This window comes from Sparus aurata, chromosome 3 (assembly GCF_900880675.1).
Source record: "Sparus aurata chromosome 3, fSpaAur1.1, whole genome shotgun sequence".
In the NCBI taxonomy this organism is placed as follows: Eukaryota; Metazoa; Chordata; class Actinopteri; order Spariformes; family Sparidae; genus Sparus; species Sparus aurata.
In genome coordinates this window covers 30,321,395-30,334,347 of record NC_044189.1, presented here as the reverse complement: position 1 = coordinate 30,334,347, position 12,953 = coordinate 30,321,395, and the positions used below count along the sequence as shown (strand labels likewise).

Here is a 12,953-nt window from a genome sequence, read left to right as displayed (position 1 = left end):
CAAAATGTAGAAAAATTCAAGGGGGCTGAATACTTTTGCAAGCCACTGCATGTCCATGCTTCATCATACTTTGTTTCTTTTGAGGTGTCAAATAAATATTTTAAATGGGTATTATTCCCTGTGTTTTTATCACAGAGCCCTCTTGGGTGAAGAAAACACACTAAACTCCAGAAGACTATTAAGACCAAGAAATACTATGAAACATTACTGTTGCAATGACTTTTATGTTGGGCCCCTTTTTGATTTATATTGAGCCAGAACAATATCTCACAGAACCAGTTTGGATTATCTGGTGCTAATATGGTGTTGAAATGCACTAGAGTACAGGAAATGGCATCTACTTAATTGAAAATGTTCTGGGGGAGGACCCCCAGACCCCCTAGGGTTTTATTACCTTCATACATCCATGTCTCTTTGTGTTCTTCACAGACCAATGTTGAATCTACACAGTTCTCGTGGATGCTGATCCTAACTACAAACTAACTTGAGAAGTCTGTCTAGTTAGTCTAGATAGTTAAGCTATATAATGTGTCATGACTGTAGATCTGTTTGTTGTATTCTTGTCATGATTTTGTCTTGTGTCTAATGTCCATGTCTTTGTATCTTGTCTTGTGTCTTTTGTTTTTCCATGCCCTCATGTGTCCTTTAAGTTCTCCTGTGTATTTTCCTGGCTCCCTCTGTCTATTGCCTTGTTTCCTTCATGTTCTCATGTGCTCCTCCCCTTCGTTATCTCACCTGTTGGTCCACCTCACCTGTTCCTCGTCTTGTCATCAGTGTCTGTGTATTTAGTCTCTGTGTTCCCTTCACTCCTTGTCTGGTCATTGTTTGTTTCTTGTCAGCCCCTGTCTACGTCCATGCTCTCGTCCATGTTCTTCAAGTCCCGTTATGGTAGGTTTTGGTTTTGAGTTTTCCATGTTTGATTTGAACTTTGCCTTTTTCTTTGTACTTTGTCTTGCCTTTTAGTTGCTACTTTGCCTTGCTGTTTTTGGTTGCTACTTTGCCCCCGTTTTGTCTGCTTCTGTTTTTTGTCTTCAGCTTTAAAATAAAGCTCGCTTTTTGTTTCCCCATATCCTTGCCTCTCGTGTAACTGCATTTGGGTCCACCTTCCCCTTCCCATAGTCTTCCCTTTAACCCAACCCTGACAGAATGACCAGACCCTAAAATGGAACCAGCAGTTGATGGCTTAGCAGTAATTCACTGGTACCAGGACTTTATGACCAACCCCGCTAGCAGGGCTCGTCAAATCGCTGCTAGCAACCTTTTTTTTCAAGCCACAGCCAAGCTACCAGCCCAAACCCACGCCACAGCCACAGCCAAGATACCAGTTCATGCCTCAGCTCCAGCCTCAGCTGAAGTCTCCCCTTTTTGTGGACACCGCCTGGCCTACAAAATGCCCCCACCGAGAAAGCGACGAGCCCGTCCACGTCCTGGCTCCCTGAAGTCAGGCTCTGAGGCCCCAGCCCAAACTCATGCCTCAGCTCCGGCGTCAGACCATGCCTCAGCTCCGGCGTCAGACCATGCCTCAGCTCCGGCCACAGACCATGCCTCAGCTCCGGCCACAGACCATGCCTCAGCTCCGGCCACAGACCATGCCTCAGCTCCGGCCACAGACCATGCCTCAGCTCCGGCCACAGACCATGCCTCAGCTCCGGCCACAGACCATGCCTCAGCTCCGGCCACAGACCATGCCTCAGCTCCGGCCACAGACCATGCCTCAGCTCCGGCCACAGACCATGCCTCAGCTCCGGCCACAGACCATGCCTCAGCTCCGGCCACAGACCACGCCTCAGCTCGATTCCCAGCTCCTATGTTGGCTGCCCTCTTATGTTGGCTGCCCAACCCACCTGCCAGTGGCCTTCAGTCGGCGGCCCGGGCGACACCTGCCAGTGGCCTTCAGTCGGCGGCCCTAACGGCGCCTGTTCCTGCTCCTCGGTCGGAGGACTGGCCGAGCCCTGTTCCTACCATTTGTCGGAGGCCCGGCCGAGTCCCACGCCAAGTCCAGTGCCTGCCCCTCGGTCGGAGGCCCGGCCGAGTCCCACGCCAAGTCCAGTGCCTGCCCCTCGGTCGGAGGCCCGGCCGAGTCCCACGCCAAGTCCAGAGCCTGCCCCTCGGTCGGAGGCCCGGCCGAGGCCTGTCCCTGCTCCTCGGTCGGAGGACCGGCCGAGGCCAGTCCCTGCACCTCGGTCGGAGGCCCGGCCGAGTCCCACGCCAAGTCCAGCGCCTGCTCCACGGTCGAAGGCCCGGCCGAGTCCCACGCCAAGTCTAGCGCCTGCGCCTCGGTCGGAGGACCGGCCGAGGCCAGTACCAAGTCCCGTGCCATGTCCAGTGCCAGCTCCTCGGTTGGAGGCCCGGCCGAGGTCGTCTGCTGCCAGTGACCGTTCATCAGCTCCCAGGCCACCAGCTCCCTGCAAACCTCTGTTGGTGGCCAAGACCCAGGAAGGTTTTCCCAGCCAGCGATCCGGCCTCAAGAGTGTCTTTGTCTTCGCCCCCGGCCTCTAGTGGGTCCCAGTCCACGTCCCCGGCATCTAGGGGGCCCCAGCCCACGTCCCCGGCCTCCAGTGGGTTCCAGTCCTCGCCTCCACCCTCCTGTTTGTTTGGACCTTGGCCCTCCTCCTGAACCCCCTCCACCCTCCCGACTTCACTTTGACTCTGGCCCTCCTCCAGACCCCCTCCAGCCTCACTTGGACTTATGTTTTGAGGGACATCTTGGAGCTGTCCCTTGAGGGGGGGGGGGGGTACTGTCATGACTGTAGATCTGTTTGTTGTGTTCTTGTCATGATTTTGTCTTGTGTCTAATTTCCATGTCTTTGTATCTTGTCTTGTGTCTTTTGTTTTTCCATGCCCTCATTTGTCCTTTAAGTTCTACTGTGTATTTTCCTATGTTCCCTCTGGATCCCTCTGTCTATTGCCTTGTTCCCTTCATGTTCTCATGTGCTCCTCCCCTTCGTTATCTCACCTGTTGGTCAACCTCACCTGTTCCTCGTCTTGTCACCAGTGTCTGTGTATTTAGTCTCTGTGTTCCCTTCACTCCTTGTCTGGTCATTGTTTGTTTTCTTGTCAGCCCCTGTCTACGTCCATGCTCTTGTCCATGTTCTTCAAGTCCCGTTATGGTAGGTTTTGGTTTTGAGTTTTCATGTTTGATTTGAACTTTGCCTTTTTCTTTGTACTTTGTCTTGCTTTTTAGTTGCTACTTTGCCTTGCTGTTTTTGGTTGCTACTTTGCCTCTTGCCCCCGTTTTTGTCTGCTTCTGTTTTTTGTCTTGTCTTTAAAATAAAGCTCGCTTTTTGTTTCCCCATATCCTTGCCTCTCGTGTAACTGCATTTGGGTCCACCTTCCCCTTTCCATAGTCTTCCCTTTAACCCAACCCTGACATAATGTGCCATAATGTGCCCTTTTCAGTGGCGAGAACGCGCTGTATGTGCCCTTTTTCTTTTCGCCCCTGCCCTTCAAAAAGTTTGTGCACGCCACTGATTGGCTGTATAGTTAATAATTAAGGTATAACCATTTACACTTTTCGTTTATTTTTTTTTACCTATTTTGGTAAATAAAAAAAAAGCTTGTTGGACTGATTAGTTAGAAAACATATAACAGAATTTTTGAAAATGTTCTAATGATGAACACTAACTAATTTGATACAAATCATGGCATATACAGCTTTTTATTAGGATATTATTGTATTTGCTGTCTAATAAAGACAATATTTCTAATTTACAATTTTGCACAAATTATGGCTCATTACGTTATTTTAGTGTACCCTAAAATTAAGTGGGCCCATCTGTTTCTTGTTTGAGCTTTACTGTGCAGAGTCTGTTTTCCCATTCATTGATATTTCTTAATTCCACACATGCATGTTTTCATGTCATCAGAGCTTGGAGTAATCAATGCCCAAAATGCAATTTATACAATTTTGATGTGGAAACTTGAAACGTCTAGGAAATATATTGCACTGTGAGTGGACTAGCAAGTTTTGGTTCCAAAATTAATATCTTCAAGGTCTCTTATTGGGGGAGTATATGTAATTTAAGAGCTTTTTATGACATAAGGGAATGTTTTTGTGTAATACCATATCAGACACAAATTATTATTCCAAGCTGAGGATTTTTATGGAGGAAATCTTAAAGCACATTTAAAACTGTCTTTATTTCTATGAGTGTATTGCATACTATAATACATTTTAATAATTTAAGGTATATTAAGTTAGCAGCATTAGTAAAAAAAACAATTTGACAGGAAACAGGTTGCTACCATCTTGGAAAAAATACACCACAGTGTGTCAACTTTAACAACAGAAATATGAATTTAATCCCCTTAACACCAAGTTTGTTCGACCAGGGTTAGGGCAAGAGCACCCACCAGAATATCCAGACAGGCAGCTTTCAGGAGCGTGATCTGGTCTGCAATGGTCAGCCCTGTGAAGCCAGGCACTCGTTTGGCAAATTCCACGATCTTGATAATGCACTTAGTGGCCAGCTCGCTGAACTTGTCCCACAGGCCCAGGTCCAGCCTCACACGGTGGTCTGCACTCGAGTTCTGCAACACACATACAAACCCAAACAGGGAGGAGGGCGTCAGGTGAAGAGGCAGCTACTTCTGTCATTGCACTGCTGCTGCTAATGATCTCCTCAGTGCACCCTGTTCATTCTGCTCTATACAGTATGTGTCACACTTATATATAGTAAGTAGGCTCCATAAGACCTGAGCTCTCAAAAAGACTGGCAAGATTTTTGTTATGAATATGCTCGGCTGGCTTTGGCCTACGATAATGAGCACAGCAGTGTCAGTGGAATCCTTTGGCAATGATGGGATGCAGAAACAGAGCTGTGACAGGAAGCAAGGAGCAGTTTGAAGCCAGATATGCAATTAAAGCAGCTATATGGTCCAGAACCTAAACACTGGAGGGGAGCAAGGATGGGTGAAAGCCAGGGAGCAATGAAGGCATAGCCACAGATTGCACTTTGTGGAAAGAGGAAAAAGTGGAGGCAAATGTGGTGTAGGACACCAAAGAGAGAAAGCAAGACAGGAAATGACAGATGAAAGCGAGGAAAGTTAGGTATGTGAGAACAGACAGGCATTGTGGGAGTTAAGAGTGAAGAGAAGGGTGAATGCCTGGAGTTTATCCTCATAGAGGTGATGTGTAAACTTAGGTGAGTTTGGTGAGATCAGTTTGTTGATTAAAAATGACAGCTGGTGTTATTCATCTGTGATATACAGTATACTGATAATTGTTTTCATATTTACCAAGAGAAATCATTCTGCAACTTTCAACAGGATTTGTTTTAAAAGATAAATCTGTTCAATTATTTTGTTTTATTTATGTAGTTATGGTCATCATTTCAATCAGTTATGATAACACTTTACAATTAACAATATACAATATAAATAAAAGCATCGAGAGTGCCTGAAATGATAGTATATGGTGATGGAATTCAACCTAACCTGAACCAGACAGATCCCCACAGCCCTGTGGGTGTTGTGTTGGGCTTTGGTTGTTTTGCTTTTTAAAGCTTCAGTGCTTACGCCAGGTTCAGGTTCTGGCTTTTTTTCTCTAAAGAAATGTTTACATGAAACGCACAGGAAAAGCACAGATGTATATAACTAAGTTCAAATTCCATTAAGCTGCTGAGGCTGTATTCATGGTGGCTTACCATCATACTGTCAAGGCATGCTGGGACCCATGAATACAACAGATCCATTGTTAATGTTATTTGTATGTGCTTTTCCTACTTACTGTGATAATAAGCTGGCCCACTTATTATCCACTAAGTGGAATTCATTGTAGAAAAGGGTATACAAGATTACGAGTTTATTTGTTGTACTGCGCTGTGTTGCATAAAAATAATAATATGCTACTCAAGCATATTATATATATATAATATATATATTATATATATATATATATATATATATATATATATATATATATATATATATATATATATATATATTATATATATATATATATATATATATATATATATATATATATATATAATATATATATATATATATATATATATATATATATATATATTATAATTTGCAAATGTGTACAGACTAATAGAGAGGATGAGCAGCTGTTGGGGAATTGTTTGGGTGTACAGTAGGGATAGTGGCAGTGGATCATTCAGGTCCTCTGGGTTGAGGGGTGGGGTCTCCATGGATTGGATTTGTTCCTGCTCATCCCACAAATACTTGTCAGATTGGGATTTAGAGTACTTGAGGATCTGATCAATGCCTTGGGTTCTTTGTCACAGAGATATAAAAAAACAATATAACAAAGATAGATATAAAGATATAAACAAACAATAAACAACTACATGTAAAGTGCTCTTGACAGCATCAAAAGATTTGTGCCATTGTCTGGTCCTGCAGAAACATATTGTGATATGTGAGGAATGTGCACAGAATGATTCAAAGGCCTCAGGAGAGATGGAATAAAGCCTGAACGCAGCTGTAATTGACCGATACATAGGTTTTTATATATATACAAAGAGACATTGACAAAGAGGGTTTGGTGTCTCCAGACAAACTCGAGGAGATCTAAGCTGTAATGAACTTGGTAGCACAAAGCAAACTTAATGTACAGACAGAGAAACATGCTCTGTTTATGTATTTTAGCCAATATTATTGGCATGACTCGTTTAAAATCACAGCATTTAGTTGTGACTTATTTTGTTTGAGCTTTTTGCTTTATACATTTGAATGTAGGGAGTTGTTGTTGTTTCCGACTGATGGTTACTTCAGATAAAGGAGTATGCTGACCTCTGCATTTGGGTCAAATCCCTGCTGGTTTGCACAACAAGCCACAACAGAAAATAGAGCATCAAATAATTAATATGATATCAAAACTTAGAAGAAAGAAATTTTAACGATGAGCAGAAATACAGTTTTTAAAGTTAAAGATTTTAACTTTTAAGTCATATGTGATATTAATTTGTGTTTTATTCTTGTCAGGGTTGATAACCCTCTGAGACAGAACAATGACTTTATACCAGACTAATGAAATAATTTATTTGGTCTTTAATAAGAGAAGCAGAGTTACTACATGCCAGTAAGAGGTGAATGAAATTGTGAGATTGATCCTATTAATGCCATTCCCACCGAGCAGACATTTCCAGAAGACATCAATTCAACATCTTTGTCGGATGATTTTTCATTCTATAGGTCAGAATTGGCCATAAAATACTGATATATATACTGTATATCATATTTTCTTTTTCCCATTTGAGTCTGTATTTTTGCAGCCTTTTCTTTTTTTTTCTCAAGGGAGTAACAGTACTGCTCATGGTAGAAGGAGTACCGTCTGCAGTATCCTGTGAACCTGTGTCGTTGTGAGCCATGCTGGATTGTTTTGCCAGTTGCCTCAGTCTCTTGTCTTCCGGTGGCTTCTTGCAAGCAACAGTACCTCGGCCAATGAGAAGAGCCGGATTCTACATTGTTATTCTCGTGTGTGAGTGTGCTGTCGGCTCATTGGTCACAGAGCAGGAGAGGGCTGGCAGTAAGATTACCGTAAATTTTTCATATAAAATGCCCTGACCCAGGTCCCTTTGCTGCGTGTCACTCCCCCTCTCTCTCACCCTGTTTCAGGTCATATCTTCAGCTGTATTATCAATAAAGCCATAAAAGGCCAAAAAAATACTTAAAAAAACCGCCCTGTCATTTATTGATTCTATTGACATTTTAAAGACCATTTTGATTCTCACGGAAATACGGGACAAAGTGCGTCCCTTTTAAGCTCAATACGGGACGCGTAACTTTGTTTCTAAATACGGGACGATTCCGTTTTTCAAGGGACAGTTGGCAACCCTAATCCTGTGTCATCTTCCTTAGCTCCTTCAGTGAGAGGTTCTCTTGACGTGTGCTCATTTCAACGTGAAGGCATATACATGGGTGAAGGTTCTTCACAAACAAAGACTTGAAGATAGGGTTCTCTTCTAAGCCTGGTGCATTCCTGTCCTGAAAGTAAGCGTGCCAAACACGTATGTAATAATCTCTGGGGTGCTCGCGACAGGAATGTTTTACTTGGATGGCTGCAACTATTCCTGTGGCTTCATCAGCAGTAGAAGAGAATTCTTCTTTCAATGCGTGACAAAGCTCCTTGTAGTCATCTCTGACACTAGGAGGTTGTGTTTGTAAGAACTTACAGCTTTGGAGCTGGTCTTCTCCACAAGTTTAACTTTCTCCCTCTGGTTTGCACGGTGCAAGTCAGCTAGACAATGGTCAAGTGAACTAAGATAATTCTCAACATGGTGATCACAGTTGTCTGGCTCAAAATGTTCGATGTCCCTAGCCATAGACTCAAGCTTTTTAAAACGGGGGCCCTCTAAGCTAGCGTTCCTTTGGACATTGACATCCCATGCTGCAGTTCTGTCTAGCTGAGAGGCAGGGGCAGGCCAGCTGTTATCACACTCATGGAGGTGCAGAAAGGAGTTGGGGCACTCCTGGAGTGATCTGGTCCCCCTTTCAGAGGGGGGGCCCTGATGAAGGTGTCATGCATCAGAGACTGGGGGTAGTGGGTAGAATATCTTCGTGAGGATAAACTACCTTTGACCTCACTGTCTGTTTCAGGAAGAGGGGAAGTCATGTTACTTTTATCTCTGTCTCTCAGTGGAGGTTGAGGAACTGACTTCATTGAGAATTGTTCACATCTTCCGAGTGGAGAGGGAGTTGACCTTCCATCAAGGGAGGAGTGTGAATCGGAGTAACCAGAATCACATTGGCTGAATGACTGTGGTGGGGAGAAATGTTATGACCTAAGTCTTAACACCTCCTCCTTGTATGAACAAAGATCTAACTCTGCTGAGTGAAGGTCATCTAAATAGCGCATGGCTTTCTTATCAGCTGTCTGAACTTCATGGAGGAGACTAGAACTATGCGCTCTAACGAGTTCTAACTCCTGCTCTAGGGTTGTTTTGCTTTGAACAGCAAGGCTGGTTTGCCTGTGAAAGATCAAAAGCAAACATCTTAACCACTGGCCTCTGGGTGTGGTCTGCGCAGCACACCTGTCCTTAAGTAGAATCTCTATCTCTTCATTGCACTCAATGAGATTTAACCTGCTAATGAATTCAGGCCAGCCAGGTTTTACACTCTGTGCCAAGGAAGAAATAAATTGCTCTACACAGGGGCTCTCCATTGTTAAGCAAGTTGTCTTAACAGCTATCAGTTTGGATGGCTATTGTGTTGCTTGGCAGACACTCTGTAGTGTAGCTTGTGGGAAGTACACTAGCCTAACCAAATTGTGTGCTGGCCTACACCATAGGGTAACTTCCTGTGGAGGAGGGGTGGCTGTGGCACAATCTAGTGACTCTGGGCATACAGATTGTGGCCAATAAAGATAAACACAGTTTACAGCATAACTTTGTTTACCAAACCTTAAACATGCAATAACTAGAATGCAGGGCAGTAAAAAAAAAAAATCTGACGATTGTCTCTTGAAATTGACTTAGGCTGAAATACGTGGTAGAAACAGCCTACAAAACTTGTGTTTCACGAGGCTGGTAGCACGCTGTGGCTCTCTCTCTGGCTCTGCTTCTAACTCAGGCTGAAATACAAGGCAGTAACAGCCAGGTATAAACTTCTTTGTATCACAGAGCCGGTGGCACGCTGTGATTAACACGAGGAACACATAAATTGTCACCAACAGCTTGACTACAATGCATTGAATACAGGATATTCAAATGCTGAACTGAAATTCTCAGAATTTCTACAGAGCACTTTCAACTTGAATCGATAGAGGCATTAGCAATGGCTCAAAGGGGCATTTAATAAAGTAAAAGGTTTTGGTTAATCAAATGGGTTATAATTTGATTGATAAATCAATTCTCATCACACTGTAATTGTTTGTAAGTACAAATCAACGTCTACTCCTGTAGTAGACTAGTGGTTAAATGTAAAGACTTTTGGCTAAATGGTTCAAGATGTGAATCTTAAATTTTAGCATTGTTCAAATAATGCTGAAATTAATATTGCACATTTATGAATGATTGCCAACGGTACACTGCCTCACACCGGGCACCATTTATATTGAGTCTTGCATTATACGAGGCCCAGTTAAGGAGTGTTTATGCAACAACAAAAGGGAAATTCAGGTTAAATTTGGCTATCAATAATAATTAATGATTATTTGGGATAATTATTAATTATGATAAATAAAATGATCCAATTTGCATTTGATCACCTCAGGGCACCACCCTTGAAGAAGGGAAAAGATAGCAATTTTACTAAATCAGTCTCATAAAAATGTACTGAACTGTTTATAACTCTGGTTAATAATTAACTTAATAACAACAACCAAATTTACCATAACAGCTAGTAATGGTTGAAGGATTTTGGAGTGACAGTGTAGAGGTTGGCGACATTCACTCTTGTACCATATTAAATAGACAGCAAGAAGGTTCAAAGTCTTTTATTTAACACAAAGATGGAAAGAACACAATCTAACTGACTTGTACTGTGTGTGTGTGTATGTGTGTGTGTGTGTCTGGCAGAACAAAGAAACAATGGTGGTCACTGATATCACATGTGGGTGTGATATGCTCTAGGCTCAAGGGATGTGTGTGTGTGAAGCAAACTACCAATAACTTGACTTAAGGTCACAATAACACCAACAGTGAACAAACACATTGAACACAAATGCATCACATCAACCAGAGTTAAAGTCCTGTGCTTAGCCGTGCTATGCTTTGCTATCTAGGCCCAGATCAACGTTAGGTGCTGGTGGTTGCAGGAGAAGCTTGGGGTTCCAATGTTGAACAATGTTGTTCTTGCTGTGCAAGGTTGATGAAAGTCGGCAGAGGAGGAAACTGGTCGCTCCTTTCCTTTGCAAGGATAGCAGCTTGGTGCTAACCTGCTCCGTGTTCCTCAGATCCTCAGATTCGCAGGACCTTGTGTCGCTGCAGTGAGGAGAAGTTCTTTGGGCCTGCTTGCAGCTCTCTACAGCTTGTTGGACCCAGAACGAAGAGATATTTAGGGCAGGCAGCCCCGTGGGCGGAGGTGGAGAGGAGCCCTTGAAGATCCAAAGTTGAAGAAGTTGAGGGCGTCGAGTGAGAGAGTGAGAACAATGTAGGCGCTGGGGTTTTAACTACCTGATCAGCGAGGGGTCTGTCACCCTAATCAATAGTAGCTCAAACCTGAATTTTGCACCTAGGTGTGAAGAATGGGGAATTCTGGGACACTGAGTTCAGTTCAGAGTCCATTTTAAAATCAACAATGAATGACTTAAAATGTGGCTCCCAACAGTATAGTTCACCTGGTATAGTGAATGCTCCACTTGCTAGGGTTGAGCTGGATGTTTACGTCTGCCCTGTAGCTTTTTCTGCATGGTGTAAAATTGGGCTATCATAAAAACTTAATTTTGAACAAAAGGATTTTACAGTTTACACTTCACTACAGTGGTCAGGATTGTCACCTGCTTCTTTTTGTAAATCAATTGTAAATACGTATAGCGTTTCTATTAGCTTGCTGGTGTGGCCCTCTGCTCAACAGCACGTCGATCCTCCTGAGGTTCTTACTGTGAAGCAGTTAGCATGGCTGCTGGCTGCTGGACACTGTCACGAGGAAATAATCTATTGTGTGGTCACCCAGAGAGAGAGAGAGCGATGGCGGTAACAGAGAAGAGCAGTGAGAGAGAGAGAGAGAGATGGAGAGAGAGAGAGAGAGAGAGAGAGACAGAGAGACAGAGAGATCATTAAATATGATCCGGGGTTAAGTGAGAGGCACATTAGGGCCATGTTTAAATCATAGATAACGAGCTATGGTCGACACAACAGCACTACGGATGCACATTCAGTGGATTGATGTCCAATTTGATGGGGAGAGGAGGTGTTGAGACCTGAGTGTGTGAGTGACTGTGTGAGAAAGAAAGAGCGTGTTTGCACAACACACGTATGTCGGGGGTTGGAGGTGGCTAATATTAAAGCAACTTATCTTGCTCTTCCCTCTGGGTGGAGAAGAAAAGGGAAGCGAAAGGGGGAGCTGAGGAGGGAGGAGGGTGAGATAATTTGCAGTTGGATTTGTTTTTAATCCCCCCACCCCCCCACAATCTCAGTCAATTACACAAGTCCTATAATTCAATAGAGTGAAACAAGGAAGTTGCCAGGGAATTCTAATTTAATTTAAGAACATTTATCCAAACAAATTAGACAAGTTGCGACATTAGAAAAGAAGTTGGCAGTGCAGAAATGAACGATATGCAGTCCATCAGCAGGCTCTTGTGTACAGATGCAAAAGGGGGAAGGCAGTAAGAGCAGCAAGAACCGGTGATGGATAGTGATGGCAGACAAACTGTAATGTGACTAATATCTCCAGGGTGGGCTGTGTATTGTGCAACGTCTGCAGCCACTGGCCCCGTCGGGCCCAACCGGGCCCCACCGGAGACCACCGAACCTTGCCGAGCCCAGCAGAGCTCTGCTGATTGTTAATGTTTTATTTTGTCTTTGAAACTGCTATGCTCGTTTTTCATCACCATCACTGTCAATGAAGCATTATTCATTGTCGAGCTAAGCCCTCTCACTCGCGCAGTTATTTCTGCTAACCTAGCAATGAACTCCTAAATAACTGCAGACTAGGATTTGAATATTTCACCACATAATTGGAGTTTTAACCTAATCTAGGGGCACGGGAGCGCCTCTTGTGTTTCTGACGAGGAGGATTCAAAAGGCACGTCAGGATCCAATCACTTGTGATAATGAGGAACTTCTCACAGGCTTTGAGCAAGCATAATTACCACTGATCCAGATTAAGGCTTTATCTGAGGCCCAACTGCTGCAAATGGCAAACACTGGCTTGTATCATAACCAGGGAGCAAAATTTTTGCTATTTTGTCCTCCTTCTTTTCAGCTGAGGATTTAATGCCTCAATGCAGACTATTTATTTTGTCAAATCAAGAAGTCTCTCACAGGAGAGAGAATGGGATGAGGGTGGAGTACAGCAGGGTTTCAGCGATTTACAGTTTT

At 43.6% G+C, this 12,953-nt stretch overlaps 1 protein-coding gene across 5 annotated transcripts in view; it reads right to left on the bottom strand.

Annotated features, from left to right (window-relative positions):
• LOC115578680 (retinoic acid receptor beta) overlaps window positions 1-12,953 on the bottom strand; it is a 390,811-nt gene that overhangs the window by 38,385 nt on the left and 339,473 nt on the right. For all 5 annotated transcript variants that reach the window (XM_030411757.1, XM_030411754.1, XM_030411755.1 and 2 more), the window contains one exon: window positions 4,354-4,530. In XM_030411757.1, coding sequence (XP_030267617.1) covers window positions 4,354-4,530 — 177 coding nt within the window. The remainder of the gene's footprint in view (window positions 1-4,353; window positions 4,531-12,953) is intronic.